This window comes from Rhinolophus ferrumequinum (genome assembly GCF_004115265.2).
Source record: "Rhinolophus ferrumequinum isolate MPI-CBG mRhiFer1 chromosome 5 unlocalized genomic scaffold, mRhiFer1_v1.p scaffold_110_arrow_ctg1, whole genome shotgun sequence".
Taxonomy (NCBI): Eukaryota; Metazoa; Chordata; class Mammalia; order Chiroptera; family Rhinolophidae; genus Rhinolophus; species Rhinolophus ferrumequinum.
This window is the reverse complement of record NW_022680355.1, coordinates 10144396-10171457: the sequence shown is the minus strand read 5'-3', so window position 1 is coordinate 10171457 and position 27062 is coordinate 10144396. Positions and strand designations below refer to the sequence as shown.

Below are 27062 nucleotides of genomic sequence, written 5' to 3'. Positions count from 1 at the left end.
AAATTGTATGATCACACCAATATTGAAGCATACATAAGATGATGAAGGGAGAAGAAGGGAAAGAATTTCAGATAAAGCAAACAGCAAGACAAAACTTATTTTTCTTTCTAGAAATGTGACTATTGCACAGCACAGACCATTTCCTGTATTTATCTCTTATTTTTCATTTTCATTTGATCAGACAATTTTATTTCTAGCAAAGTATTATTCTCACATCACAGAGAAAGAGACGGAAGTTAAAAACCAATTCATACATTTCATTGTCTGCCTTCTACCTAGTTAACGCTGAGCTAGAACATACAATGTGCTTAAAGTTTGCCCTGTACTTTTCAAGAAACAAATGTTTAAAGAGAAAATGAGCAAAATTAGAAAGATATTATTTCTGTCTTCACAACTATTCAAGGGAAAAGGATGGAATATACTGAAATAATAACATCTTTAACTTGCATTGTTTTAGAACAATACATATACATGATTATCTATTGTGTGACAAAGTCAATTTCTGATAGAAATATTTCCCTTAGGTATTTTTTAACATAAAGATCCTAAATTTAGAACAAAGAAACAACGATGATCACCATGCATAAACATATGAAAAAAATAATACAACCCCAACTAAGCAATGTTATCAAACACTGAAAGGACTCTCTCTTCCTTATCGTATAAGAAATCACAATAGGTTTGATTTTCATGACTTGTGAATTCCCAAACACTTGTGTCTTAGCCTTTTAGGATCATTTAAAGAGCTGAAACCACTGAGCCTATGTATAAGTACTAAGAGTCTAGAGAATGTGGAATACACAATGGTGTGAAGAGATGGAAAAGGGCATTTGCTGTGAATCACTTAAAGGGAGTGTGAATGCAGGGACAAGGTGGGTCCAGCGCCCTTCTCTGCCCTCTAGACACCCTGCTTCTCTTTCTGGAACTGCTTCAGAGAGCTGCCACTTGCAGACAGGAATTGAAGTCCATATTGCAGCAAGCCCTTTGTCCCTTTCCCAGACCAGTTTGGTATCAAGGTTTTGCACAGAATGAAGCTCGTATCCTATTCCACTGCTTTTCTCAGGAGCAAATAATATGAACTCTACTGATTTTCAGAGAGGGCTTTTATAACTTTTGAAATTATCCAAAATGTCCACAAACTTAGGAGGAACATTTATATTCGACATAGTTATCTAATTACTCGGACTTCATATGACTGTAACATAACAATAAACCCAACTGAAGGTGCTATTTTGATGAAATAACCAATACTCTTTTTCTCTCCTCTTTAGGCCCTTGCCATCCTATATCTCGACTTGTACTGATCTTCTAATTGACGTAGCTGCTTCTTGTCTTTTCCCACTTCAGTCCATTTCTGGGCTGCTCCCAAAATGGCCCTTCTAATCCACGACTTGATCACAGCCCTATTTAACGTTTTTGGATCGCTCTCGGTACTCCAGGATAAAGCTGTAGTTAATCTGCAACATGGCATGCAAGGCTGTGCACACTTTTCTAGCTTAATAGTCTTCCCCTTTCTTAACTGATGCCTCTGCAGAATCTCAGCCTGGTGAACTGGTTTTTCTGTTAAGGCTTCCCTGAATCTATGACCTGGTCATGAATCATGAGTCGCCGGTGTGTTACCAGAGCAGTGGCTGGATACTCTTATGGGCCTGAGTGTTATTGGCTTTCCTGTTCATCTAAAGATCATCATAACTGCTCAGCTGATTGCCTGGTATGTGTGTTGAGTAAATTCAAAAAGGTAGCTGAATTAGTTCCCATCTGGCTAGAGGTTCCTTAAATCAAAACCACTAGTCCTAACAGGATTTATTGGTTCCTTAAATCAAAACCACTAGTCCTAATAGGATTTATTGTCTCCAAATGATTACCTGTATGTTTGAGGCCACATTTGGTTAATCGTGTATTCCTACAGATAGGCAATAAGAGAATGTATGTGCATAAGTATGCCAAAGCCAAAGATATATGGGATTCCTTCAAAGTTGTTTGAGTGAAATAAATTCAATTCTCGACAGATAAATACATAAATCACTTTCATATAAATATTTTTTATTGCAGAGAAGTTATAATTATTTACATGCTGCAACACGTCACAACATAAATTTACCAAATATTTCATGGTGGGATGCTGTAGATTTCAGATAATAGTTTCAGAAGAACGACAGATTAAGTGAAGAGACTTACAGCTTTATTGACTCTACAATTCTCAGTTGCTAAATGCTAGAAGTCAAAAGGCAGTGTTTTTTCAATCCTACCTGTCATCACTTGCATGCAGAAACCTAGGAAGCAAATACAAGAGAACTGTCGAGTTTCAAATCCATATCGCCACCAAAGTTTACAATGGGCTGAGTTATAATTCATGTCGTAAAGCATTTAATTCTTGCATAAAATATACAGTTCTATTAAGATTGGTAGAAATCTACTTATTTATAAACCCTGGCTTAAAAACAAGGACAGGATGCAGCCCGCACATGCATCGAGAAGGACAACCTAGCAAATGTTTGTGACCTTCACAGTGTCTATTCACTTTCTTATTATCAATCTGGGAAAATAACCTCAAGAACTATAAATTTAAACTTCTCTTGCTGATAAGTAATGGCAATAACACTCTAGGAAAGACCCTAGGCACTCTTAATGATTTATGCTGGTGGAGAAAAATCTATGGACTAAGGTATAATTTGGCAAGTCTTCTTTAAGCCACATCTCTAGCAGGATTACCCTGAAGTGCAATAAAAAGTCATTGATGCTTGACTGCTTAGTTCTCAAAAAGTGAATAAAGTGCTGACAGATCTCAGACATAAATTAAACAAGTAGGTGCGTCTGGAAACTGGTATACAAATAGACCTTAAAGTTGCATTCCAAGGTTACCAAGTAGATAGGCCTTGATTGAAAAGGAAGGGAAGAAGGAAATAATTGAAGGAAACACACACAAAAATAGAATTTCTGTCTCTTCAAACCTACCCCACCAACCTGAGTAATGCACAAAGCAAGGAAATGGGGGAGGGGGATTTGTGCACAGCTTTGCAAAACGGTGAAGTGCTCACTTACTCCTGAATAAAAATTACTGAGACAATTCGATGATGACTAAGAAGTCTTAGTTTTTGCCTTCCACCGAGGATGATATTCTCTAAAAACAGCCCTTTATCCAGCTTCTGATTCCCTTTCTCATCTTTTATCCTCCTAGTATGTTCTTGCTGCTCATTAAAGGAAGAAATCATTTAGGCTGGAATGTCCTGGCTAAAAAAGCCCTTGAGACTTCAGTGTTTAGCATGAGAGAAAGGGAAGTCTGTGTTCTATTTTTATGTGATTTGTCTTTAAATAAAATGAGACTGAGCTTTGAAATGCAATCTCTTTGCATGATCACATCAGTAGGGCTAAGTCAGCAGATCAGGATTTTCATGCCAAATGATCACTGTGGAATGCAATACGTCTTATAAAATATGCTTTTGGGGGCCATTTTGCCTTGCAAATAAACCTTCGTGTTTTTAATTTTGAGCTAGGTGGCTCTGAACGGCAATTTGCAGGACTTGTGAGTTTTCCAGGGCTTAGGAGAAGGAAGAGGCCGTACCACCAGATAGGCCTGGAATAAATCAGGTTATAAATCTCTTTGGGTTTTGAGACTAGCAAGTTCTACCCCTAGCTGAAGCAATGGATAAGAGTTTATGAGAATAAATAGTTTAAGGTCATTTAAAATATCATATATTCAGTATGCACAATAAAAATATATTCCTCCAATGATCTTGATGCTATCATAATGTTTCTCTTTAAAAAAATAATCCCTTGAAAGTGCTATCAGGAGCTCCGTTTCTGGCTTTGTTTTGAAAGGCGAACTTCCTGGTTCTGCAGGACTGCTGTAGTTCTCACGGCATTCCTAACATCTTCCCTTGCCCACGGTGATAACAATGCAATGTATATTTCTCTCACTCTTAGCTTCTTCCTTAGGAAATGCTGCTAAGTATGAAATACTGAAAGAGTTAAAAGGGAGGTTTCATTGGAATGAAGGCATCGTCTATCTCTGACTTCAAACAATAGATAAGTTGTCCTTAACTTTTTGAGACATACGACTATGTAGGACCACTGATCTCCGATATTAATAAAGCTTCTGAGTCCTAAGAACGAGTGCAAAACAAGTAACTCAACTTGTATAAAAAACCCTGATGGAGACAGTAGAACACATCGTGATGTGAAATAATAATCCAAATTCACAATAGATAAACCACAGCCCAAACTAAAAGATTTTACGATAACAGTATGACTTCCCAAGCCAGAGAAAGCTTACTGTACTTTGAGAATCAACTAAAGTTGATAGATAGCAGGTATTCTGTACGTTGCAATAGCAATTGCGTAGCTGCAGATTGCATAAATGTGTTGTGTCGCATAATATCAAAGTTATCTGCAAAAATTGTACAATCTGGAATGCTTGACTATGAGACACAACAATGTACTGAAACATACAATTATAAGAAAATGAGAGCAATCATTAATATAAAAGGTATTTGGGATGCATTAAGTTAGCAGTGCCTTCAAGGTTAAATAGGTAAAGTAAGTTATTTCCAGTTAGCGACTTTGAATTTCGGTCATATTCATCTATCCCTTCTGTACAAATCTCGGACCTCTTCTGTGCCCTCTGGTTTGCCTTGTTTAGGATCTTCCAAGTCCCACAGGTAAATATTGATCAGGGGCAGACATCGAGGGCTACTTCCTCTACACATGCTGAAATGTAAAGATTTTCCTAGTATTACCAGGGGCAGGACCTTCTCCGTGATGACGTCACTCTACGCTCCTTAGTCGTCTTCTGCCCATGCCTTTCACATTTCCCCTGAGTGACAAATATTCCTTGGGAATTTTTGATCCTTACATCTTCTGTCTTATATTGAATTCAGGGTTTCTTTGTTCTCCTTTTCTTTCTGGGGATGCTACACGTTAAAAGTGTCCCAGGCCTCTTATTTCCGAGGCTCTGCTATCAGATTTGCACTTAAAACCAAAGAGGCAGGTAAAGCTACACTTCTTTCAGCGTTTGATTCATCTGGGGTCTCAAACTCCCAAGGGCACACCTCAACTCGTGACGTTAAAGGTTGCTGAAAGTTATTACTGGAGTGATAGGTGCCAGGCCCACTTTCCTTAGACGAAGATGTGTTTCTTTCCTGGTCTCCTAGTTGGGTGAGATTTTCATTCTCTACTTTGGATGTTACAGCTTTGGGGGGCAGTTCTTCATATTGCCCAGCACACACATTGGCTGCAGAATGCTCACTTCCATTCTCCTCTTTTGCTCTCCCTGGGGGAACCTGAGTCTTGGAAATCAAATGCTTCTCATTTTCAAAACGGGTCTGACCTTGGCTCTCCCAAGGGCAGACCACAGCCTTGTCTATGCTCTTCTGATTGGATTGCTGACATAATTCAGCTGCCTTGGGCTTGGGATGAGATGTCTCCTTTAAGGAAAAAGGTGGGTTTTTCTCCGTTTCAGAAGCCGCAATAGACACGTGCTTTTGAACTTTTGACTCTGAAGGCACAGGACCAGGGGGCAGGTCGTACATCTCCCAAGGGCACACTTCCCCAATGTCAAAGTTGTCCTTCTTCTGGGTGGTGCCAGGACTCATGTCAGACTTGGCAGTGGGGGGGTTGGCCCTCTGTGGCTTCATAATCCCCGATTTCTGAGGTTTTCTTGGCTCCTCCAAATGATTGGAGTTTTGGGGGGCACAATCTTTAGTCTCTGTGTTATCAGAATTTGAGTATTTTCTGTTTGTCGCTTTATCTTTTGGCAGAGGTTTCTGAGTTTTAGCACGTTCTTCCACACTTGACATTGGGGTTTTCCCAGCTAATCCAAGAGTCTTCTCCTTGGCACTTGCTATGACACTGAGAGACTTTTGTAACATGGATGTTCGTGGGTGCCCCGGCTTCTTCTCTGAGCTGAGGTTGTGAGCACTTGCGGACTTACATACCAGAGGCACAGACTCCGTGGACTCGGACTCGCTGTTTTCTTTCAGCGCTTGTGTTAGCTTTTTACCTGACAGAGACTCCAGTGTGGAATTTTCTGTGACCTCCTCTTCTTGGCTTTCGGTGGGTAAGCTATTGGACTCTTCTGTTTGCTCTCTCACATGATCGTAAGTGCTGTGGGATTTCTTGAGGGAGAAGACTCGGTTTTTCAGGGACTCCTCCTTGGGTTTCCCAGTGTTACCTGAAGACTCTTGTGGGTTCTTCCTGACGAGGGCAGTGCTTTTGGCCATAGTGTGGTCTGTGACGTCCTTATCCTCTTTGGAACACTGCCTGCTGACCGTCTCTGGGATCTCGGTTATACGCCTCATGATTGAACGGCCTAAGCCCTTCTTCGAGCACCGCTTTTTCTGGAGGTGGGGGTTATTTGTGATCATCTTCTTCCTTTTATATATTTCCAACTGGGCATAGAGTTTCTTCAGCTCATCCTGGCAGAACAAGAGTAAATTTACCAAGGTGTGGAACTTAGTGTTTCAGCCAGATAATCTCCCTGAAGGTAATTTGAATTCAAGAAGCTCGAGCTCTTTAGGGACATTGTTCTACACCGCTTCCTAACATCTCTACTCATCAAGTCTCTCCTTATGCTTACTTTCTGATTACTCTGTGTTTTGTTTCACATAGACTTGGAACTTTAAGCCATGAACCCATGCATTCTAGCCTTGCTTAATGGAGCAAGAACTTTGAACTTGAGAGTTGTGTGGGCCAGACTGTGCCTGGACCATGACAAAACACAGTATATGGTCTACTGGTAAACCATATCCCTGGAACAATATTGGAAGCATCATGTAACCATTGATAAAGTTACATTTAATGTTAGATTAGGTTTAAGGGACATCAAACACTAAAAGCATCTTCTTCCTCCAAGTGCTGACATGTTGCCACAGATTATTTTAAATAATCCAGGCTCTTTGCTCACAGATCTATCCTACCTTCTCATCATAACCCATATTATGGAACATGTAGAGCAAGTCCATCACTATGACTACCTGCAAGTCCATTGAGACTATCAAGACTGGCTTGTGTATCTTAATTTATATCATGATTATACATTTTAGAACTAGATTAACTCTTGAGTTCTGACACAAACACACATTCTCTCTCTCCTTTTCTTTGTAACACACATATGCACAGATGTGAGCATACATTCTTGCCTGTATAAATGGCCCTAGTCTGAAATAGGAAAGAAGAAATACTGGTATTACCCGGATGTCCTCTGGATCTAAGCTGTGCTCACTCCAGGCTGAGTTGATACTGCTGTTCAGGTAGGATCCAGACCGGCCCATGTCTAGCTCATCTTCATATGCTTCTGTAGCAATGTCATCTCGTGGGTTATTGCTTGACTGTGAAAACTGAAACAGATATTCAGTATGAGCTCTAGATATTACCCACAATAAGACATTGCATAATGTCTAAAGGTTCTAATATTAATATCTTTTCTTCAGCTTAGATGAATTCATTCACTGAACTTCTTATAAAAGTTTGCTGCTATATTTAAGTTTTGCTTTCCATCTTACACATTCATGAGGTATTTTTTCCCCTCTTTGACTCCTATTTTCACCCTTGTCTTTTCTATTACTTCTCTTCCACAATATTGCATTTTGAAAATGGAACTAAGTATAAGAATCCAAAGAAATGTTCTCTAAGAGTAGCAATTTATATCTATTGGCAGCTAGATGGGAATATTTTTTTGAGCAGTGAGGTCTAGCACATGTTTGTCATTTTGCTTCCCTTAGGGGAGGCTGTATTTTATTTCTGGGCATAGTTAACTCTGATCACAGGAACGTGACTTTCAGTCTACTACATGTAGCTTTAAAAAAGTCTACTTTCAAAAGATGAAGGGATTAAGAAGTAAAAAATGGCAGTTGTAAAAACAGTTACAGGGACATAAAGTACAGCATAGGGAATATAGTCAATAATATTGCAATGACTATGTATGGTTTTAGGGAGGTCCTAGACTTATTGGGGTGATTCTTTCGTAAGTTATATAAATGTTATACACCTGAAACTAACATAATATTATATGTCAATTGTACTTGTAAAAAATTTTTAAATTACATAAAAAAAAACAAAACCTCTACTTTCAAGACTCAGGAGACAAGAACTCTGAATTCCAGCCTCAACAGTGTTGACAGGGAGATCCTAAACAAGTCATGGGACCTCTCTGGAGCATGGTGCCCTCCTACCTTAAAGAGCTCTGGGTTCGATGGTATCTAAGTTTAACATTAAAAGATTCAATGAAATTACAGGTTTTTTTTTCTCTTCAACTCATTACTCTTAGTTCCTCCTTCTTTACATTTTGACATATTTTTATTATTTTCATGTGGCATTTTAATGTTTTTCAGTTTCATGTACTCTTGCTATCTCTGTTCTTCAAACGAAGAAGGGAGGAAGAGTGAATTGGGTAAGTGGTGGAGAGCAGGGAGAATCCAAATAATCCAGCCACCCTTCACACAATCTGTAAACCAAGGCATTGTCCTAAGAAAATTGAGAGAACAGTTTAGAGAACATGGGTTCTCTTCTCCCAGCTTGTCATCAGATCAAATATTCCTTTACCAAATTAACAGATCACTCTTTGATGGTAGCGATTTTTTGATGTCAATGTAAATGTTCAGGTAGGAAGGTGAACATAAACATGAGATAACGTGAAGTGGTAATTCTCTATTTAAGTAACAATGAATGTTTTGTAATTGGGACTGGCTGAGAAACCACAGAAACTGATGAATCTTTCTTTCCCTGTTCTACTTATGTGTGTGGTTTCAACATGTGCCATTAGCTTACGGCCATAAAGATGAAAAAATCTCACATGCTACTAGTTAAACCACTTGGAGCTTATGTATAAGAATGGAGTTGTTTTCTTGAGCAAAATCTTAGCGATTATCATGAGTTTAAGAAACGGTTATTTGTCATATATTGTCCATTTCCTGCTTTATTATTTTCCTTCATGCTTATCTCTATCTCAAATACCATTTTAAATATTTATTTTATTTATCTTTTCTGTTTCCCCACCCTCTCCTCTAGAATATAAGCACCACAAGAGAACAGATTTTTATCTGTTCATTACTTTTACTCCAGGATCTAGAGCAGTGCTTAGCAAAGCCCCACCCCCGTCCCCCCCTCAGTATTTTCTTTATCTGTTATTGAGATATAATTCAAATACCATAAAATTCTCAATTCTAAATTGTTCAATTCCATGCCTTTTAGTATATTCAAAAAGTTAAATTACAGAATATTTTTATCACCACAAAATGAAACCTTGAACTCATTAAGCAGTCACTTCCATTTCCCCTTCCCCCAGCCCATAACAACCACTAACCTGCCTTCTGTCTCTACAGAGTTGCTGATTCTAGACTTTTCACCTAAATGTGTCTGGCTTCTTTCACTTGGCATAATGTTTTCAAGTTTTGTACAAGTTGTAGCACGTATCAATGCTTCATTCTTTTTTATTAATAAATTATATTCTATTGTATGGATAGACCACATTTTATTTGTACATTTATCAGTTGATGGAAATTTGGGTCATTTCTACTTTTTGAATAGTGGTGCTATGAACGTTGAAATACAATGAACATATGTTTTCAATTTTATTTGGAGTTCTATAACAATTTATTGAATGAATGAGTAGTCGGAGTATGTATATATCTAATAAAAGTGTTATTGTATTATGCAAGTGTAATAAGGTTAAGATAAATTGCAGTAACAGAATAATCCATGGAAATTGTGGCTATTTGGTGTAATTCAAGTAAGGAAGAAAAATAGGAATTTGGCCTATTTGGCCTTTTTAATCATTTGACCTTTTCAATCAGGCTGAATTTCAATGTTTTGGTTAATTCTGAAAAGTGAAGTAAAGCCTGGGGTGAAACACAAGAAATCACAGTTCTTGTTTCAGATGTGTTAATGTTAGATTGCATGGCACCGATAAAGACTGATCACTTCGTAAGGTATATAAATGTCTAGTCACTGCGTTGTACACCTGAAACAAATATAATATTGTACATCAACTGTAATGGAAAAATAAATTCAAAATAAATTCAAAAATAAATTCTTTTTCAAATAAATTGAAAAAGAAAAAAGATATATAATGTTCTAATATTTTGTTGTTCTACGTGTAAAAGGAAAATAATGCTAATGCTATAGTTTGTATAATCTGTTTTTTCCCCAAACTCTGATATTACTGCATTCCAAGCAGCCTTATTGCTATCATGTCATAGATGAGGAAACTGAAATTCAGAGAGCTGCAAAGTCTTGGCTAATATCATATTGTATAGCTAGTTTATGGTACAGCATGAGTGCATAATCCTTGTATCTGAGTCCTGGGCCATTTCCCCGCACTACATTATGCTACCTATGTAAATCTTTGTCAGAATCTATCATTATTAAGCAAGACTTCTGTACACAATATTATAATTATTTATTTCTATTTAAATAAAAAGTCTCTAAATGTTTAAAACACAATATTTCTCTGAATATGAATAAAAAACCAGAGAATTCTTAGAATAGGATATTTCTCTTTAAAAACGATGTTGATTTTACAATGAAAGCCACCTTGAATCCACAATAATTAAAACACAACTGGATCTCAAAACAGATGATGGGCTTTGAGCAAGTTAAGTCGCTTAATAATCATGTGAGATGTTTAATAAATTCCAAAAGGAAACAGACACCTAGTTTCCTGAGGAGGGAGCTTTAAAAACATTTTAGATGTCAAGCAAATCTCCACACCTCCCTTTGCCTATATTGCCAGATATTTTTTAAAGGAGAAATAACTCAATGCTCATTTAAGATAACTGTCTTGCAAGAGAAAGGTAATGTTAGAGGAATACCTTTGGAATCAAAAGCAACCCAATGGTGACTGTCACCGTCAAATGAGTATGTGCAAAATACAGCATTAACATCCAATCAGACTGAAGCCTTGAGGCAAGAACAAATCTGAAATGAGAATTCACCAAGTTAGCAATCTAACAAGATCTCTACTTGAAACACTGGATACTTGGCAATTCTTTACCTCAGGGTACTAAGAAAAAGAAAGAAAGAGGGGGTGGAAGGGAGGAAAGGAGAGAGAGAAGAAAGAACGAAGAAAGAAGGAAGGAAGGAAGGAAGGAAGGAAGGAAGGAAGGAAGGAAGGAAGGAAGGAGGAACGAAGGAAGGAAGGAAAGAAGGAAGGAAAGGAGGAAGGAAGGAAAGAAGGAAGGAAAGAAGGAAGGAAGAAAAGAATTGTATTGCTGTTTCTATAACATACATTTTCACCAGGGAAGATAAGGGTCTAAGTAATGCTAATTGGATACATAAAATATGAACTCTTTATAATTTATTAGTTTAAATTATCAAGTTAGAAAGACAGCATACACATGTATAATGTGCTAAACATTTCCTCAGATTATTATTTTGTACCTAACTTGAATCTGCAAAGCAAAAGTAGTGAACATATATGAATTCAAAAGAAGAGCTGTTACAAACTGCTGGTTTCAGGCAAATTTGGGTTATAAGACATATCCAAACAACTCTTCACTCTAATATTCTTCATTTAAAAAAATTAGTTAGAATTAAGAAAGAAAAGAGTAGGTAATTATCTGTCTTTGTGAATGATCCCAGAGGTTTAAATGGTAAATAATGTAAGGAACAAAATAAATACAGTAATGGTTTGTAAAATGCATCTTTTAAAATAAAAATTTTAGTTGCTATAAAGCATCAAGTGTTTTAAAATAATTTAACACATAATATTTAAGACATTATTTTATTGAGGAATTTATAAAGCTGTGTTCCAGGATATCCCTGTAAGAAAAATGTGTAGGAATAATTCAGTTCATCTACTCTGGTAATTTTGAAATATTTTCATAAATCAATAGGTATGTGTACAAATTAAAATTCATGTTCTAAGGACTCATCCTCATGCCAGAAACCACCTTTTGCTTTTATTAAGGTCATTTTTCAATGATACCCTTTAAAATTTTTCCATATATTGCTATCCATGAAAGCTAAATATGAGATTTCAAAGCTTTTGAAATTAGACAATTAGCATTTTGTTTCAATAATATACATCATCAAATTAGAAAAGCTAACATCTTAGGGAAAAGCTCATGTAAAACAAACATACATGAATCTAAAAATAGAAGGAACTAATTTTTATATCTGCACTATACCTTACCGGTGACAAATTTATTAAGTAAATTAATATTATAAATATTTGATACAAAATGTTCTTCAAGGGGTTTGTTTCTTCCTCATTTTCATTTCCATCTTGCTCCCTGTTTAACCCCTCCCCCTAAAAAAAACCCCATCAAGCTAAAATGGAAGCCCAAGAGTTATCCAAAATGGAGAGTTATTTCTCCCTGTGTCTGGAGACATAAACAAAATAGACTCATAACATACATAGAAGTGCAAAATGCTCATGGTAGTTCACATATACCCATAAATGATTTTCTGAATTACCATCTCCTCTAACTCCTTTGTGAGCAAAGTGGCCTTATACCTGCCTCGAATATGATTAAATACTCATTTGGTTTGGGGACAAGATAGTCTGTAAAATTGAGATTTTTTTTAAGCACTGAAATAGAATCGTCACATTCAGAAGCAAGTTATAGTGTCTGAGGCATAGTATTGAGGCATAGAGACAATATAAAATGTGCCCCAGAAATATAATAAATCCCAACTCGCTGAGGCCATTGCCAGTACTGGAGCAGACAGTTCAATCGAAGGAGATGGATTTATAGTCTAAAAGCACCCTCATGTCCTGGGAATTCCTATCTCAAATGCCAGGACACCTGAACTTTAATTAGCCTGACAACATCCTGTAGGAAGAATGGTTACATATATTTTAAATTAAAATGATGCATCTTCCAAAAAATAATTTTGACATATACTGACATCAATTATTCTTACATTAACCAGCTTTTAATCACTGCCAGGGTTTTCAGTTCATAGGGCTGACTGGAAATATCTTAAGAAAAAATTGGGGTTTGCAGTAGTTTTAAAGCTTCATTTTTCAAAAAGAGTATTTCAACTTTTAAAAACTAGTTTGAAAAGTCAGGGACACAGAAACAGTTGAAGATTGAGGTTAAGAATAAAAGCAAACTTTTAAATAATCTTGTACTTTCTCAAAGATTTGCTTTATGCTTATTATTGAAAATAAGCAAAGGTTTAGAACAGACTGAGCAAAATGCCCCGTGCATTATTTACCCTTCTAGACTTAATCCTTGCAATTTATCGATAGAGAATATCCTTGCTGATGTCAGAAGCCTTATTTAAATTATGTTATTGCAGGAAAAAAATTACCAAGATGGATCCCACTGATTTAATATATTGTGTTATCATTTCTTATTCTTGGACTTTATCAATATTAGAACCAAGCATATATGAATTCAATCCATATGTAAATAAGAAATTGTGTATACTTGACTTAATTATTACTGCCTATTTATTACTTGCTCCCTACTCATTCCCCTAAAATCAGTGTTCTGCATATTTACTATGTTAAACTACAATTGCCTCCTTGGTCCTTTGTAGCCATATAAATTAAATTTCTAAAAGAGAATAGCTAATATATACTGTGATTCTCTGAAGCCAAAATGCTACAGTCTAATCAAGTTCTGGTCGTATGTAAAAGGTTAAGTCAGATTTGGAATTTTAAAATGTAGGGCTTCCCATTAGATTTGTTTGGGCTTGCCTAAGAAAATACTAAAGCTTACCAAGGCTGGTCACTCTGCTACCATTGGAAATCCTCCCTGCTCAAAACTGATAGGGGAACACATTGTTGTTTGGAAGAAAATTGATCTTGTGAGGATGCTATGTGCAGTCAACACCAAATCTATTAAGTTCAACAAGAACAATTAGGTCAGAGCTGTCTCCATGAAGTCAGCTCACTGTTTATATGATTCTTCTTGCTGGGCTAATGGGTTGTTTGGGATTCTGTAGGAAAGAAAGATTTAAGCAAAGTAAGAAAGCTGTTTTCAATGAGTATTTAATATTCAAAATTTTATTGTTCCCTATCACCTTGGCCCAGTATTAAAACAGTATTTCCTGAAATGTGACTGCTTTTGCCAAATGTTAATTGAGGGTTGGGGGAATTCCATGGTCAATTAAGTTTGGAAAAATGCTGGTTAAACAAAGTTAAATACATTTCCTATGGCAGGACTTCTTGGTATGCTAGTTTGCATTGTGACATTCCTAAAAGGGAGCTATCAAATGCAACATATCATACATATACACACACATAGAAAAACTTCTAAAAGTGATATAGCAATATGTTAACAGTGCTTATTTTTGACTGGTTGGATGAGGGAGTTTATTTTTTCTTTATCATTCTATGACATTTCTGTAATGACCATCTATTGCCTTATTATTAAGAATTTTTTTTAAAGTTCATTAGAAAATAATTTACCTCACCTACCTCTGAAAGGATGTGAGTCACTTGAGAGTTTAAAATCCACTGAAAAAACACTGAATGATGAAAACTGAACATGGTAAATCAAGGAAGAAAAGGATATAGATCAATTTAGGTAACTGCTTGGAACAGATTTAATTTCTTGGGCAATTAATTTGGTTCTAAGAAAATATAGCAGGTAATTGTAGGGCAAAAGTGGGAAACCCTTTGCATGGAGTCACATTCTGACAAAAGGAGACGTTTACACTCATCTGTAATAAGCCTTCTTGAATGATTATAACTCTTTAGTTGGTTTGTTACTATAGCATTATAAATTGTTCTAAAGAAGCATGTTTGTTAGATCTTGAAACATATGTGTTTGATATTCTGGAAACAAACAACCAAAATGCAGCTTCTCTTGGGAGATGGTTTGGGAGAAAAGTAAAGGCTATGGAGTGCTGGTACCACGATATTTTAGTGCTCACTACATTTTGGACCAAGGGTACCAGCTCTCAGAACCTTGAACACCAGTCTGAGTAGAACTAGAAAGCATTCTCAGCCTATTTATAATTTCATATTTTGCTTCTCAACTTTCCTCCCTCTTCTCCCCTCTCTCTTTCTCCTCTCTCTCTCGTGAGGGGGCAAGACAAAGCAAGGAGGCAAACTCCCTTGATTCCTGGCCTTTTGATGGAGTTTCCAAGGTCAGATCATAAATACTTCTTTTTCTTACTAAAAGTTTAAAAAGTGCAAGTTATGCCTATGGTCCAACTGCTCTCTGCATCTTCTCTTCCTAGAAGGGCAATATATCATTTGATGATTATTTACTAAAGTGAAATGTGGTAATTATCCTGCAAAACTTCCACAGATCCACAACCTCCCACCCTGACTCCCACTATAATTAATATCCACCTTTCCACCAAGGGCAAAGAAAAACATTCAGAATTTCTCATTACATTCCTAATTGTTCTAACTTTTAGTATTATGTCAAGGAATTGAATGACATGTTTTTGTTGACTTTCAAATTATAGTATTCCTTTTGTTATTATTGTTCTCACTGAAGTTTTCATTTCATTTTCAAATATGAATCAGGTGAAAATTCCCAGCAGATAAATCATACATATTTCATTGTTTTCACTTATCATAAGCCACTTCCTTCCTCCTTTGTACCCATCGACTAGAGAAATACATGTGATATCAAAAAACGGCAGGCCAGGCCATACCTTCTTACCACTGAAAGTTATTATTAACTGTGAGGGTGACAAAACCTCATTGCACACAAAAATCAGTCACATCAGCTTGAAGTGTGTTCTTGGTTTCAAATTCAGCAGAATCGACACACACATATGTTGTCTGAGTAAAATTTTAAAAGTATAAAGCAGCACATTAAACATGAATGAAAACATAGACAATTTATCTATATCTACTTTATAATGTACGTATGTATTGCTTTATATCTTCAGAACAAAAAGTATTTCATATCATAAACAATATCCAACAACATTCCCATATGTACAGTTAATGTACATAATACAATAACTGTACATTAACCTTCAAAATAAATGAAGGCAATAAATAACACATCAGAAGAAACTAAGAACAGTAGAGTTAAAACAAAAAACTATATTCATTTGTGATTTCTGGGACAAACTAATCAACTTATAAAACATCATCCTTCTTAAATCTTTCCATTATGCATCTCATCCAATTCTGCTATTTAATGCTGCAACGGTCGGATATATCCAAATGAATATTTCCATCTGCTGACTGTGAACGGAAACATCCAGAAAGGGTGTTTAGGAAAGTAGAATTACATTTTTCTATATTTTTTGTGTTTTTCAAGAATGAACAACAATAGGAAATTTTTATACATAAAAATGTCACTTATATACAAAGCAGCTCAAATTGTTATTATTAAATGCATAAAATACTTGAAATATCAACTTTTTGTTTTTTGTGGATTTCTGACACATTTTGAAAAAAACTTGAAATCAATGAATGCAGCAAAAGCATTAAATTAAACTGCAACACAGCAGAAAAATAAGACAGTTATTTACTAGCTCTGCAGATTACTTGCCTAATTGTATGGAATATAGCAGAGATAATCAGCTCATTGTGAACTGCGACAGCCATGTAGCGTGGCTCATGAAATGCTGATGGAACTGTCCGCACTGCATAGCAGAGATAAACACCCCACAAGAGGAATAAAAATTCAGCTGTGTGAACAAAAACAAACAAACAACTTTCCATTAGTTTTATAGGTGAAGAAAAAGTAAAATTTAAGTTTGTTAGCATCACTTTGTGTCCATTATAGAAACATAAATTTAGTTAGAAATAGATGCATGTAAAATATTCACATATGAATATATATGCCATGCATTTAGTTTTAAATTTTATTCAGTGTACAGAAGACTTTTTCAAAGGTATGTTTCATTTTACTATTTTTTTAAACAGTGTTTGGTATCTGAGACTTTGGTGTTTTTTTGCTGATACCTGGCTTTTTCCTAAAACAAGTGTCAAATAATTTTCCACATCGCCGACCGTAGTTTAAGATGTGCATACAGCATCTGGGTCTGAAGGCAACAAAAGGCTTGTAATATATTTATATGCAGCTTCTATAAATTTAGATTCTTACTGCATCGAGTCTGGTTCAATACATAAAGATATTCTTTGCCAGACATGTGAGAAAACAGGTTGCTAAACAGTCAGTGGCATATTTTATAAATGAACCATTATTTCTTCACACATGACAGATACCATATCTTTTGTGGGTGGAGTGCTGAAGGCTTAGTAAAATTCACAATTACCTTGTTTGCTCACTCAAGAGAGAAGAGACAAACACAGTGGAGCAGTGAAGGGTAAGGGCTTTAGAATCGCCCTGGACCTCGTTCAAACCCTAATTACCTTGCATAACCTGAAGCAATTTAACCTTTCCGGCCACAGTTTCCTTATCTGGAAAATAAGGATAGTAAAAGTACATATTTCATGGGATTATTTGCTAATAAAATCAGATAATGGATATAAAGCACTTAACATGGTTTCTGACATAGATGTTAGATAAATAAATATATAAAAACATAGATGTTAAATAAATGGTCCTTATCGTTAAACATGTCATGTGACTGAACATTGCTATTTTAACTTTTTCTGACCAATAACTCTGACAACCCATTTTATCGTCTTAGTGACATGACCTCATTGGAAGACAATATCTAATTAATAAGAAGAAAGCTTTAATTTGGAGAAAACATTTTATCAAATGCATTACCTAGACGTAACCCACTTACATACTGAAGCACTGATTTCCGTCCCCAAGTGCCAAGGTGTTTTACCTGCCAAAGTTTTAGCATATTTCTACCAGGATTTAAAGAATAGGTAGTGCCCCAATTGTTGAAAATCCCTCAAGTAAACACATCTGTCAGTGTTACTCTAAAATCCTGATGTGGTTAGAAGCCAAAGGACAAAATAAACGTCACTCAAAGATCTCCCGGGACTTAGTGGAGGTTCCAATGACTCAGCACGTTGGCGCTTGGCCATGTGCTGTGAATGCTCTTTCCAACCAAGCTCTCCTGGATCAGGAAAAGCAAATCAGGAAATGCTGAGGTCTTCATGAATAACTTTCCTAACTCTTGTATCTCTGTCCATGGTACTACTATTGCATCTTTACCAGGGTTGAAAATTTGGAGCCACCCTTTATTGGCACATTTCTACTTGGAGTTATTTCTCATATGTATTATTCCTCTCAATGCCCACAATTACAATCCCTGCCTAAGCCCCTTGTTACAACTATTTTTCAAATGCCCCATCTAAACCTGGTTTCACCCTGTGTTAATCTATTCTTCATAACAGTGACAGATTCAATTTTCCGAAACTCCACTTCGATCATGTCAGGATTTGTCCAAATCTCTGGTTAACTGATTGATATTTCTATTAGAATATTCACTCATACCTGCTTAGGATGCTGGAAATAATTCCTGCATCCAAAGGAAGACTATAAGGGGTTCCTTCCAGGGCAGACATGTCCTCCTAACTTTTGAGATTTTTCTTGCTGCATAGGCTTCGTGTAATCTGCACACATTACTTGGCCTTGTTATTTTGTGCTTTATATTTCTCAGATCCTGACTTCTTGTCTAGTCTCTGACCCTCAGGCCAGCCTTTTGTGAAATACTGCATGCATCGTTATTCATAAATCTTTAGTGGCTCACCATTATTTGACAAATGCTTGGTCCTGGCATTCCCAGCCTTTTATAACTTTCTGTGACATTTCCAACACGATCTCCCAGTGCTCCCCAACAGCACTCTAAGCTGACGAAACCCAGGAAGACTCATTGTGCTCTCAACACTCCAAAGATCTTTCTTGCTTTTGAATCTTTGTTCATGCTCTTGTTCACACAAGAAATGTCCTCTCACCTACATTTTCAAATCTTAACCAAGTTTTCAACGTCCAGTTCAGGTCTCACCTCCATCACAAGGCCATCTGAACTGATTCTAGCCTACATGGAGTTTTCCTTCCTCCAATCTCTTATAGTCTTTGAATATCTACAGTCCACAATGTGGAGAATAATACCACACAATATATAATTAGGAGACTACTGTTCATGGAGTCTTGTGAGTCACTCCCCTCCTCGCGCCCAACTAGATGTGACCTCCTTCAGGGCAAGAATTGAGTCTTTCAATTATTTTTTTCTGCCTTTGCCCACATAGACGATAGTACCAGCAGTGAGCACATAGATAAGATTTAATAACTATTTGTTGAAGGGAATAAACAGAAATTCTACCAGTTTCCCGTTAGTGGAGTTGTAGACTTTCTGCTACTTGGCCATTCCGTGTCACAGTGCAGGGCCCACACAGGATCTGAAGATCACACTGATATTATTATTAATAGCGGTACTACCTATTTATAACTGGACCGTAAACTCCGTGGTACTGCTTGTGGCACTCAAGAATGGTAAGCGCAGAAATATTATTAAAGAACACTAGCACAAAAATATGCTGTAATGCAAGGATTCATGTGTAGCTGAATTATAAAAACCCTATCTCCTGCCAATCATCGCAGTGTTTTTATATAAGGTTATACTGAAGATTAAAAAAAAAAAAGCAGCTATCAGATTAATTAGTGTGGTACGATGGAGAATTATATTTTAAAATATAAAACAAAATAAGACTCCTCATTATAGCTAAACTGAACATTAAAGTCATTTCATTAGCAATACCAAACAATATGCTCTAGCGAAAAAATAATTTATTATTCAAAATACCAATTAAACTAAATGTGATATATATAAAAGTTGTTCTGGGGAGAAAATCAGTTTCTTATAATTAACTTCAGACTAACACTACAATCAGTAAAGAAAATATGCAGATGTTACCAAATTTTGCAGTGTTATTATGTGGGAGTTGAAATATGTGTTGTGCTTCTGCTTTAGAAAATAATTCTGGTGTTAAATGATTTCGATGGAAGGCATGGGTATAGTTACAAAGGGAACTGCATTTACATTTCAAGATCCAAATAGGGTTTTTAGAAAACTGAGGTATTTCTGTAGACATTAAAATAGGATAACACTCAGTTTAAAAGTTAACTAGGACAGCCTTTAAAAAAATTAATGTACCATAATGAAAGTAATCTCAAGTTATCTTTCCAAAGGGCTGGGTAAAACAAAGAAGTGAGAAATGAGTATCAGTTCTTTGCTGCTGACATGTCCCAGATCTGAGATCTAAGATCACCAACAAGGGCTGAGAGAAAACCAACTTCAAAGTGCAAATGTCTCTCAAGCTGTGGCACCCTGGTTTGCCACGTTGCGAAAACATTTTCTATTAACATTTTACACTCCCTAGCCCCTTTGACAATTATTTATACATGGCATGAATAAATACAATAATGAAGAAGCTTTGTGTTTTCAGTTTCCAAGTGTTTCTTTTAAAGTCCTCTTCTATTTTTCTCTAAATATTATCCACTTAGAAAATTCATGGTGAAAAGAAACTTATTATGCTTTTATTCTAATAATATGGTGGACAGTACAGAAGTTAAGTATTAAATCAAACAACTTTAATAATGCTTGAAAATAGCTCAAATCCCAGTGTCCTAGTGTTCAACTGGTATAAAGACACATTGGTATTCTGAGGCTAATTTGCCTTTTCTCTGTTCAAATAAGGACAATTATGAGAGTTACAATGGTTAAAACAACGAGAATGATACTTTTGAAAGAATTTTAATGTTGAAAGTGACTTTATTAGACCATGTAGCCACGGGGTCCATTTCAGAGTGTGTCTATGGCCACAAATGAGGGTGGCTGGTGATTCTGCTTGCCATGAGGTCAGTTTATTCAGCGTGGGATGGAGAAGCATGGAGAAGAAGGTGGGTGGTGTGACATATTTCAGAACTAGGACAATGGACGCCGGAACATCTGTTTCCTTCTCAGCTCCCTGGGAGCAGTGAGCCCCAGGGCTGGGCAGTGTTGGGCTCCAGGACACGCCTGCAGAGAACTTTGTTCCATCCAGTGGTACTCATTGTGTGGGCAGCAGGACAGGACCTGGAACTCAGATCTTTTTGGTTCCGGACCAAGTTTTTTAAATCATCTCCTTGGGCTGAGATTTGTCTTGGGCTCTGTTACTAACAGAGGCTGAAACAAAACAAAACCCTTGGAAATATTTTTATCCTATTGAAGAAAACAAGTATTTTTCCAAGCAACAATATTTATATTTCAAACAACTAATACGCTAATTAGAATAAGCCAGTGGTCATAAAAGGAATTCTACCAGGAAGTACTTTTTGTCCCCTCAGTTAACCTGACCTCAGTGGTAACATCTGTTGAAGTGCCAGACACTGTGCTAATAAATACACTTTGTATATTATCTATAATTGTGAAGGTTTTATTGTAGAACTAGTGACTCTTTTAAAAAGGCTGGGGAAAAAATCTGAATGCTGAAATTTCAAGCTTGGGTCAGAGATCATGCGTGGTAATATTAAGGAATAATATGTTAATCACACCAACTACACAGGTCATAGAAAGACTCAATTATTCTCTAACCCACTCATAGCTGGGAAGCTCTCTGAGGCAAGAACTGCCACAAATGGTCACGTGTTTGCAGGTTGGCTTTTCTTTATTGCTTCCTTCCACATCTCTCTCTAGAACTTGGATCAAGTTCTTCACAATCTCCTCTGGATCTCAAGTGGGAAAGATAGAGAAAGTATACTTTTCTCTCTCTGTCTGGCATATACAACTTAAAATCTTTTAAGTCTGGTATGTGGTGACAGAAATTTAGTGAAACACAGATACTTCAGAGCTCTGCACCCACATTAACGGTCACGAATGTGAGAAGAGCTCATAAAGAATAAAATTAGAGACCTCTCACCATGTCACAGGGTCAACGTCAGGGCAGCAAGCTGTGTCTTCCAGGAACGTTCCTTCAGTTTTCCTCTTCCTGTTATGTGCAAGTGTGTAGTTTGGAGGAGGAGGAGTTGGAATTGGGATTATTTGTTAACATTTTAAAAATGTATTTTAAAATTTCAACCTGTCAGCATTGACATGATTTTCCTTAGCTGGGATACATCACTAGAAACTCACACATACTTTTTGAAGAGCTAGTTTGAGTGTCTTTAGAGTGACTGTGGTGGGTGTTATATTTTTGTTTATTTATATTCCACCTCTGTGGAAAAATACTTCCCTTGCAGCCTCATTATTTGTATGATGCTAAAGGGCAAAGAGAAAGAATAAATTAAGTTATTTTATACCTTAATTTTATACTTACAGTGAGCCATCTCCTCTTTTGGAAGTTAAAGACATTTTAACTTCCTTGATAAATGTATAGCTTATAAAATCTTTGAGACCATTTTGCTGAGTCAGGCTTGGCTCGGAACATTGCTTGACCAGTGAGTAAGGATTCATGTGGTCCTTACAAATCTTCTGTTGTTCTGATGGCCAAATGATCTCTATAATAGTCCTTTTAATACAAGGAAAAGAGCCGCCACAATCTTGACAACTGAGTTAATCTATGGGACATCTCTGTTCAAGCAACAAAAGAGAGCTTTCTTTCTTCTTACTGTTTTTCCCTCTTTAAAAGCTGAGGGTCCCACAGGGAAGCTGAAACTCCTTAGAAGAAATGGTAGTCACCACATATATCTCAACTACTCTTGCTCCATGTTCCTCAAGCACTGTCCCAAGATAATCGCCACCTTTCCCACCAGATTTTTTTTAACTTCCAAAAGGGAAAGATGGCACTATAAGTATAAAATTAATATATACAATAAATTAATTTACCCTTTTTCTCTGCCCTTTAGCACCATAAAGAAATAACTACTCTTTAAAGAAGTAAAATATTTTTTCAGAAAAGAGAGCATATAAATAAACAAGAAAATAACTCCCACTTCAATCATCCTAAAAATACTCAAGCGGTAACTTCAAAAAGTGTGTTTGAGTTTCTAGTGATGTAGCCCAAACCAAGGCAAATGAACTGCTAATGCCGTCCAACTTTTGTCATTTGACGGAAAATTAAAAATACATTTTAAAAAATGGTAGCAAGTAATGCAGCATGGATTAAGGCATGTGGTGCATTAAAATAAAAGAAGATGCATATAAATGAACTAAATAACGAACATTAATCTAAGTCAGATGAAGAGAAAGTCTAAATCTATTTTCCTTAATATCATGAAATGGTGCTTACATTGCATTTCATCAGTCATAACATGGCTTAATTTTCTAGGGTAATTAAGTATGTGAATCCTTAGGAACAAATGCTATTTTACAATTTCCCTATATAACTCAGTAAGAGAGTTACTGTATTCCTTCTAGTTTCTTCTAAACATTGGCATATTGACTAATTAAGTTACTTGAACACATTGTCTGTTTCGTGTGTTTTCAATATTTTATCAGGAAGGAGGAGAACAAAGAAGAGTATGTCACTGGAGAAGAAAAAAAGTAAAGATTATATTTTCTGTAGTGAAAACAATCCATGTGAAATTCATGGAAACAAATTAGTACTTTCTAATAGTGTAACCAATAGGTAAGCAACATTGCTATACCCTGAAAGTACATGAATATTTAAAAATTCCCAAATGGAGTGGGAATCCAAGCCTAGCATACCTGTATAATTATTGCTCAGATTTTTCTCTGTCTTTCTTTCAAACTTGGTGAATAAAATATATAGCAAGGGATGTCAAGCTCTGAGGAGTTTCTAGAACCACAAATATATCATGTATTAGTGGACTTTTCACAACCATGAAGAGATGAAGGGTGATCTTAATTTGTGAGAGTCCTTGTCAGAGACTAGTAATTAGATCATATAAATGCAGTTGAGAAAAGTTAGGCCCAATCAGTGATATAGAAAGATATAGAGAATAACAGAAGATAAAGAAGATATATTCTTGTGCTAAGTTAGAGAAGGAAGCAACATAGCTTTATTCTCAATTATGTACCTTATCACATTAGACATCATCACCTAACTTCTGGAAGAAACTGAGAAAACATTTCGATGTTTACCTAAATCTGCACTAAAGTTTGACACAGAGATTTCGCCATGGAATGGAAGTTCTAAATGTCCCAGATGTTACCATATATCAGTCACTTTTCCGTAGCTTTGTTGTTGTTTTTTGTAGCTAAGAATCTGCCCACTTATTCTAACTTATCTTGGTCACTGGTAGTGCTTCGGTATCTTCAGTATATGTTCTGAATATGTAGTCAGAAATTGACTGCTAACCAACTAAATATACTCAAGAATGAACTCCCATGTATCACAACCTCTATGATTAAATTTATGTGTTCCTAATGTGGAAACCCTATACTGGAGAACCCTGCTGGCAACTTTAAATCTAGGTGTCAAGATGTGGTCTTCCTGACTCTAGGGTTGAAATTATAATGGTTAATTCAGGCATGAGAAGTTAACTCTACTCATGTGTCAGTTTGTACCAAGCAAGTAGGAAACTCATAAGGTAACACAGTTTTAACTTTTTCAACATGACACATTTTAATGCTATTTTTAAAAATCCTGAACGTGGACAACTGATTACCAACTTACCAACTAGGGTAACTAGATTTAAGGGAAGAAAACAAAACAAAACAAACAAAAAACCCACCCGGTAATCCTAAATCCAATATTTTTCAAAATGAGTATGACTTGGGATAGTTTTTGCTTTCTCTATTAAGAGAATGTTTCCCAATCCCAACCCCTTTACTCTTTACACAGCTCTAGGAGAATGGTGAAAAAAAAAAAAAAGTTAGCAAAAGCAAATCAGTTTTATTCTACTTCGGTATTTATAAATGCACTATGGAATATTTAAAAAATGATACTTCTGATTTGCCATGCCACATTTGTACCAATCTTTGATTGTTGGAGAAGTTGGAGGTAGAATTTCATAAAAGAGCTGGGCATTGCCTGTTTAGTTCATATAATTTGCTCAAAAACACCTCTCCACATACGAACACATACTTTTACTGTTAAAATGAAACTGGGTTTTTAGATTTAACATGTTTTTTAATACTGGTCTAATCCTAGCCATAGAAAGTGTCACAGGATAAAGGGAGCTGAGGTCGTTCTTTGTTCTTTCAGCAAATATTCATCAAAAGCCTCCAACTGACAGATACCTTGTTAGGTGTCAGGAAGGTAGTGCGAGCAACGTACAGGCAACGGTGCTGATGAGCACACAGCTACTAGGCTGGGAAAGGAGAGAGGAGTCAGCAGATGTAAGAATCTTTTCTTTTGCCTTCGGTGAGCTACAAATAATATTCTTAAACAAATCAAATGCTGAGTCATATAACAATGAACAGTTTAAGTACAGCAGTATTTTTTTATTACAGATATTCTCAAAGAGGAAAGGCAGTTTAAGTTTTTATAGGTATTCAAGTCTGATCTAGAAATATTCTCGGACATTCAAATTTTGAAATTCTCTTTCCAAAAAAAAAGCATTAAAACAAACAAACACACACACAAACAAAATCAGGCTGCTGTAAAACGTCTCAAGTTGTCCAATGTTCATCTGTCTTCCATAATCTCAATGTTTATGTACTTGTTTGTTTTCCATTAAAGCTTACCTCCCAATTTTTATACAGGATAAACAATGGTTATTGAAAATTACAAATGGATGTAAATAACAATGGGATTCTCATTCCCTCTCTATATATTTTTCAAATATTTCCTCAAAGAAGAAACAGGCTCATAGAGGCTTGGAGAGCTTTCCTAGCTGTTTTCTATACGTTTCTTCCTTCAGAAATACTTGTGTTAAGAAAATCACCTACCTGAGCAGTTTTAGAGCAGCCCTAAACAGTAAGCTCAAATGGAATGGACCCATTCTTTAAATTTATTTCTAAATTTAATGCTAAATTTAATATGGAAGGAGCCATATTTCTAACTACAGTTTTACCTTCATGAAAAAAACTAGTATTGCACTCTTTCAAATGGTTATTTTGTACTTTTAAAAAACCATTGCTTTCGACAGGCATATCTGATCCAGCATGCACATTTATCAATGTATTCACAACTTTTCCTTTTTTTATATAGATTGATTTCTGACACAAACATAAATATCTACAGCTTCTTGACAAAAATTTCCCACAATCTCAAAGTAAAACCTACCTCTTGTCTTTCCACAGCATCTCCCCTATATAAAAACATTTTTGTTTAGGAAACAGGGTATTATTTAGTTTTTAGTACAAGTTTCTTTTTGGCTGTCTGAAGATACATGAGTTTATTCTTGAATAAGAGCCTGAATATAAAAAAAATCTAATGGTAAACCTGCTACTTAAGGAAATATATATATATATATAAAATATATGTAACATATATATTAATATATAATATATATTAAATATATATACATATATTTATATATATATACACATACACACACACACATATATAAAAAGAACTGCAAAGAGGCATATGCTACACATTAGAAAACATAAATTAAGAGCAGTTAAATATAGAATAATGCTACACGCTGAAAAATAAAGAAAACAGCTGTAAGGTACTAGGAAAAAAATTACAGCAACCACATGTCTCTGATTTTTCAGGACAGTCCAATTTCAAATAGTTGTTCCTCTTGTGATATCATGTGCTTAGTTTTTCTTTAGAGAATTGTGTCACTGCAGAAAAAAATGTGTTATTGAAACTAAGGTGTTCCAGTAGTTTATAGGACAAAAATAATGACTGGGAGAGAACAAAAACACTACCCTTAACCAAATTTAACTTCCTCTTGGTCTCTGCACTCTATCACTAGTCTTTAATTTTCTAAGAGACCCTAATGTTATCATTTAGCACCTTTGGGAGTATTATTTTAACTAATTCCTGTCTCTCCAGTCTTGTTACTTCTATCTCACTCTTAAAGCCATGACCTAGATCTTCCCATCACAACCAATCTGTTGTTTTAGCTTCTCTCTACCTCCTTACCTTAATTTAGACCTGGTTATTATCGAAGAAGCTTCTTCCCCTGCAGCCCTCTCAAGCCATGGATCTTTCTTCTCTCTTGTACTACCTACCTTGGGGTCCTCAGGAAAGTGAGCTCAGGGTCCTTCTTGCTCTCTATGTCCCCCTCCCTGGCATTATCCAGAATTAATATGTTTTAAAAAAATGCCTACTTTTTTCATAGCTTCTTCCTTGCTAGTGGAAAAAGTTGCTGCCTCATAAGTTTTTCCGCTGGAGGAAGGAAGAACTTAGTGGCAGTAAAGTACAGTAAAAATAGCTCATGACACCAAAGAGCTATTAGAGAGGGAGTAGTTAAACAAATAAGCCAGGA

General features: G+C 36.0%; 1 protein-coding gene across 1 annotated transcript in view; it reads right to left on the bottom strand.

The window, feature by feature from the left end:
* Positions 1 to 2051: 2051 nt before the first annotated feature.
* GPR158 (G protein-coupled receptor 158) overlaps positions 2052 to 27062 on the bottom strand; it is a 394094-nt gene continuing 369083 nt past the window's right edge. The window contains exons 8-11 of the mRNA XM_033100781.1: positions 16416 to 16554; positions 10806 to 10911; positions 7188 to 7334; positions 2052 to 6413 (exon numbers count right to left, since the gene is read on the bottom strand). Of these exons, the coding sequence (XP_032956672.1) occupies positions 4938 to 6413; positions 7188 to 7334; positions 10806 to 10911; positions 16416 to 16554 (1868 nt within the window). The 3' untranslated portion in view covers positions 2052 to 4937. The remainder of the gene's footprint in view (positions 6414 to 7187; positions 7335 to 10805; positions 10912 to 16415; positions 16555 to 27062) is intronic.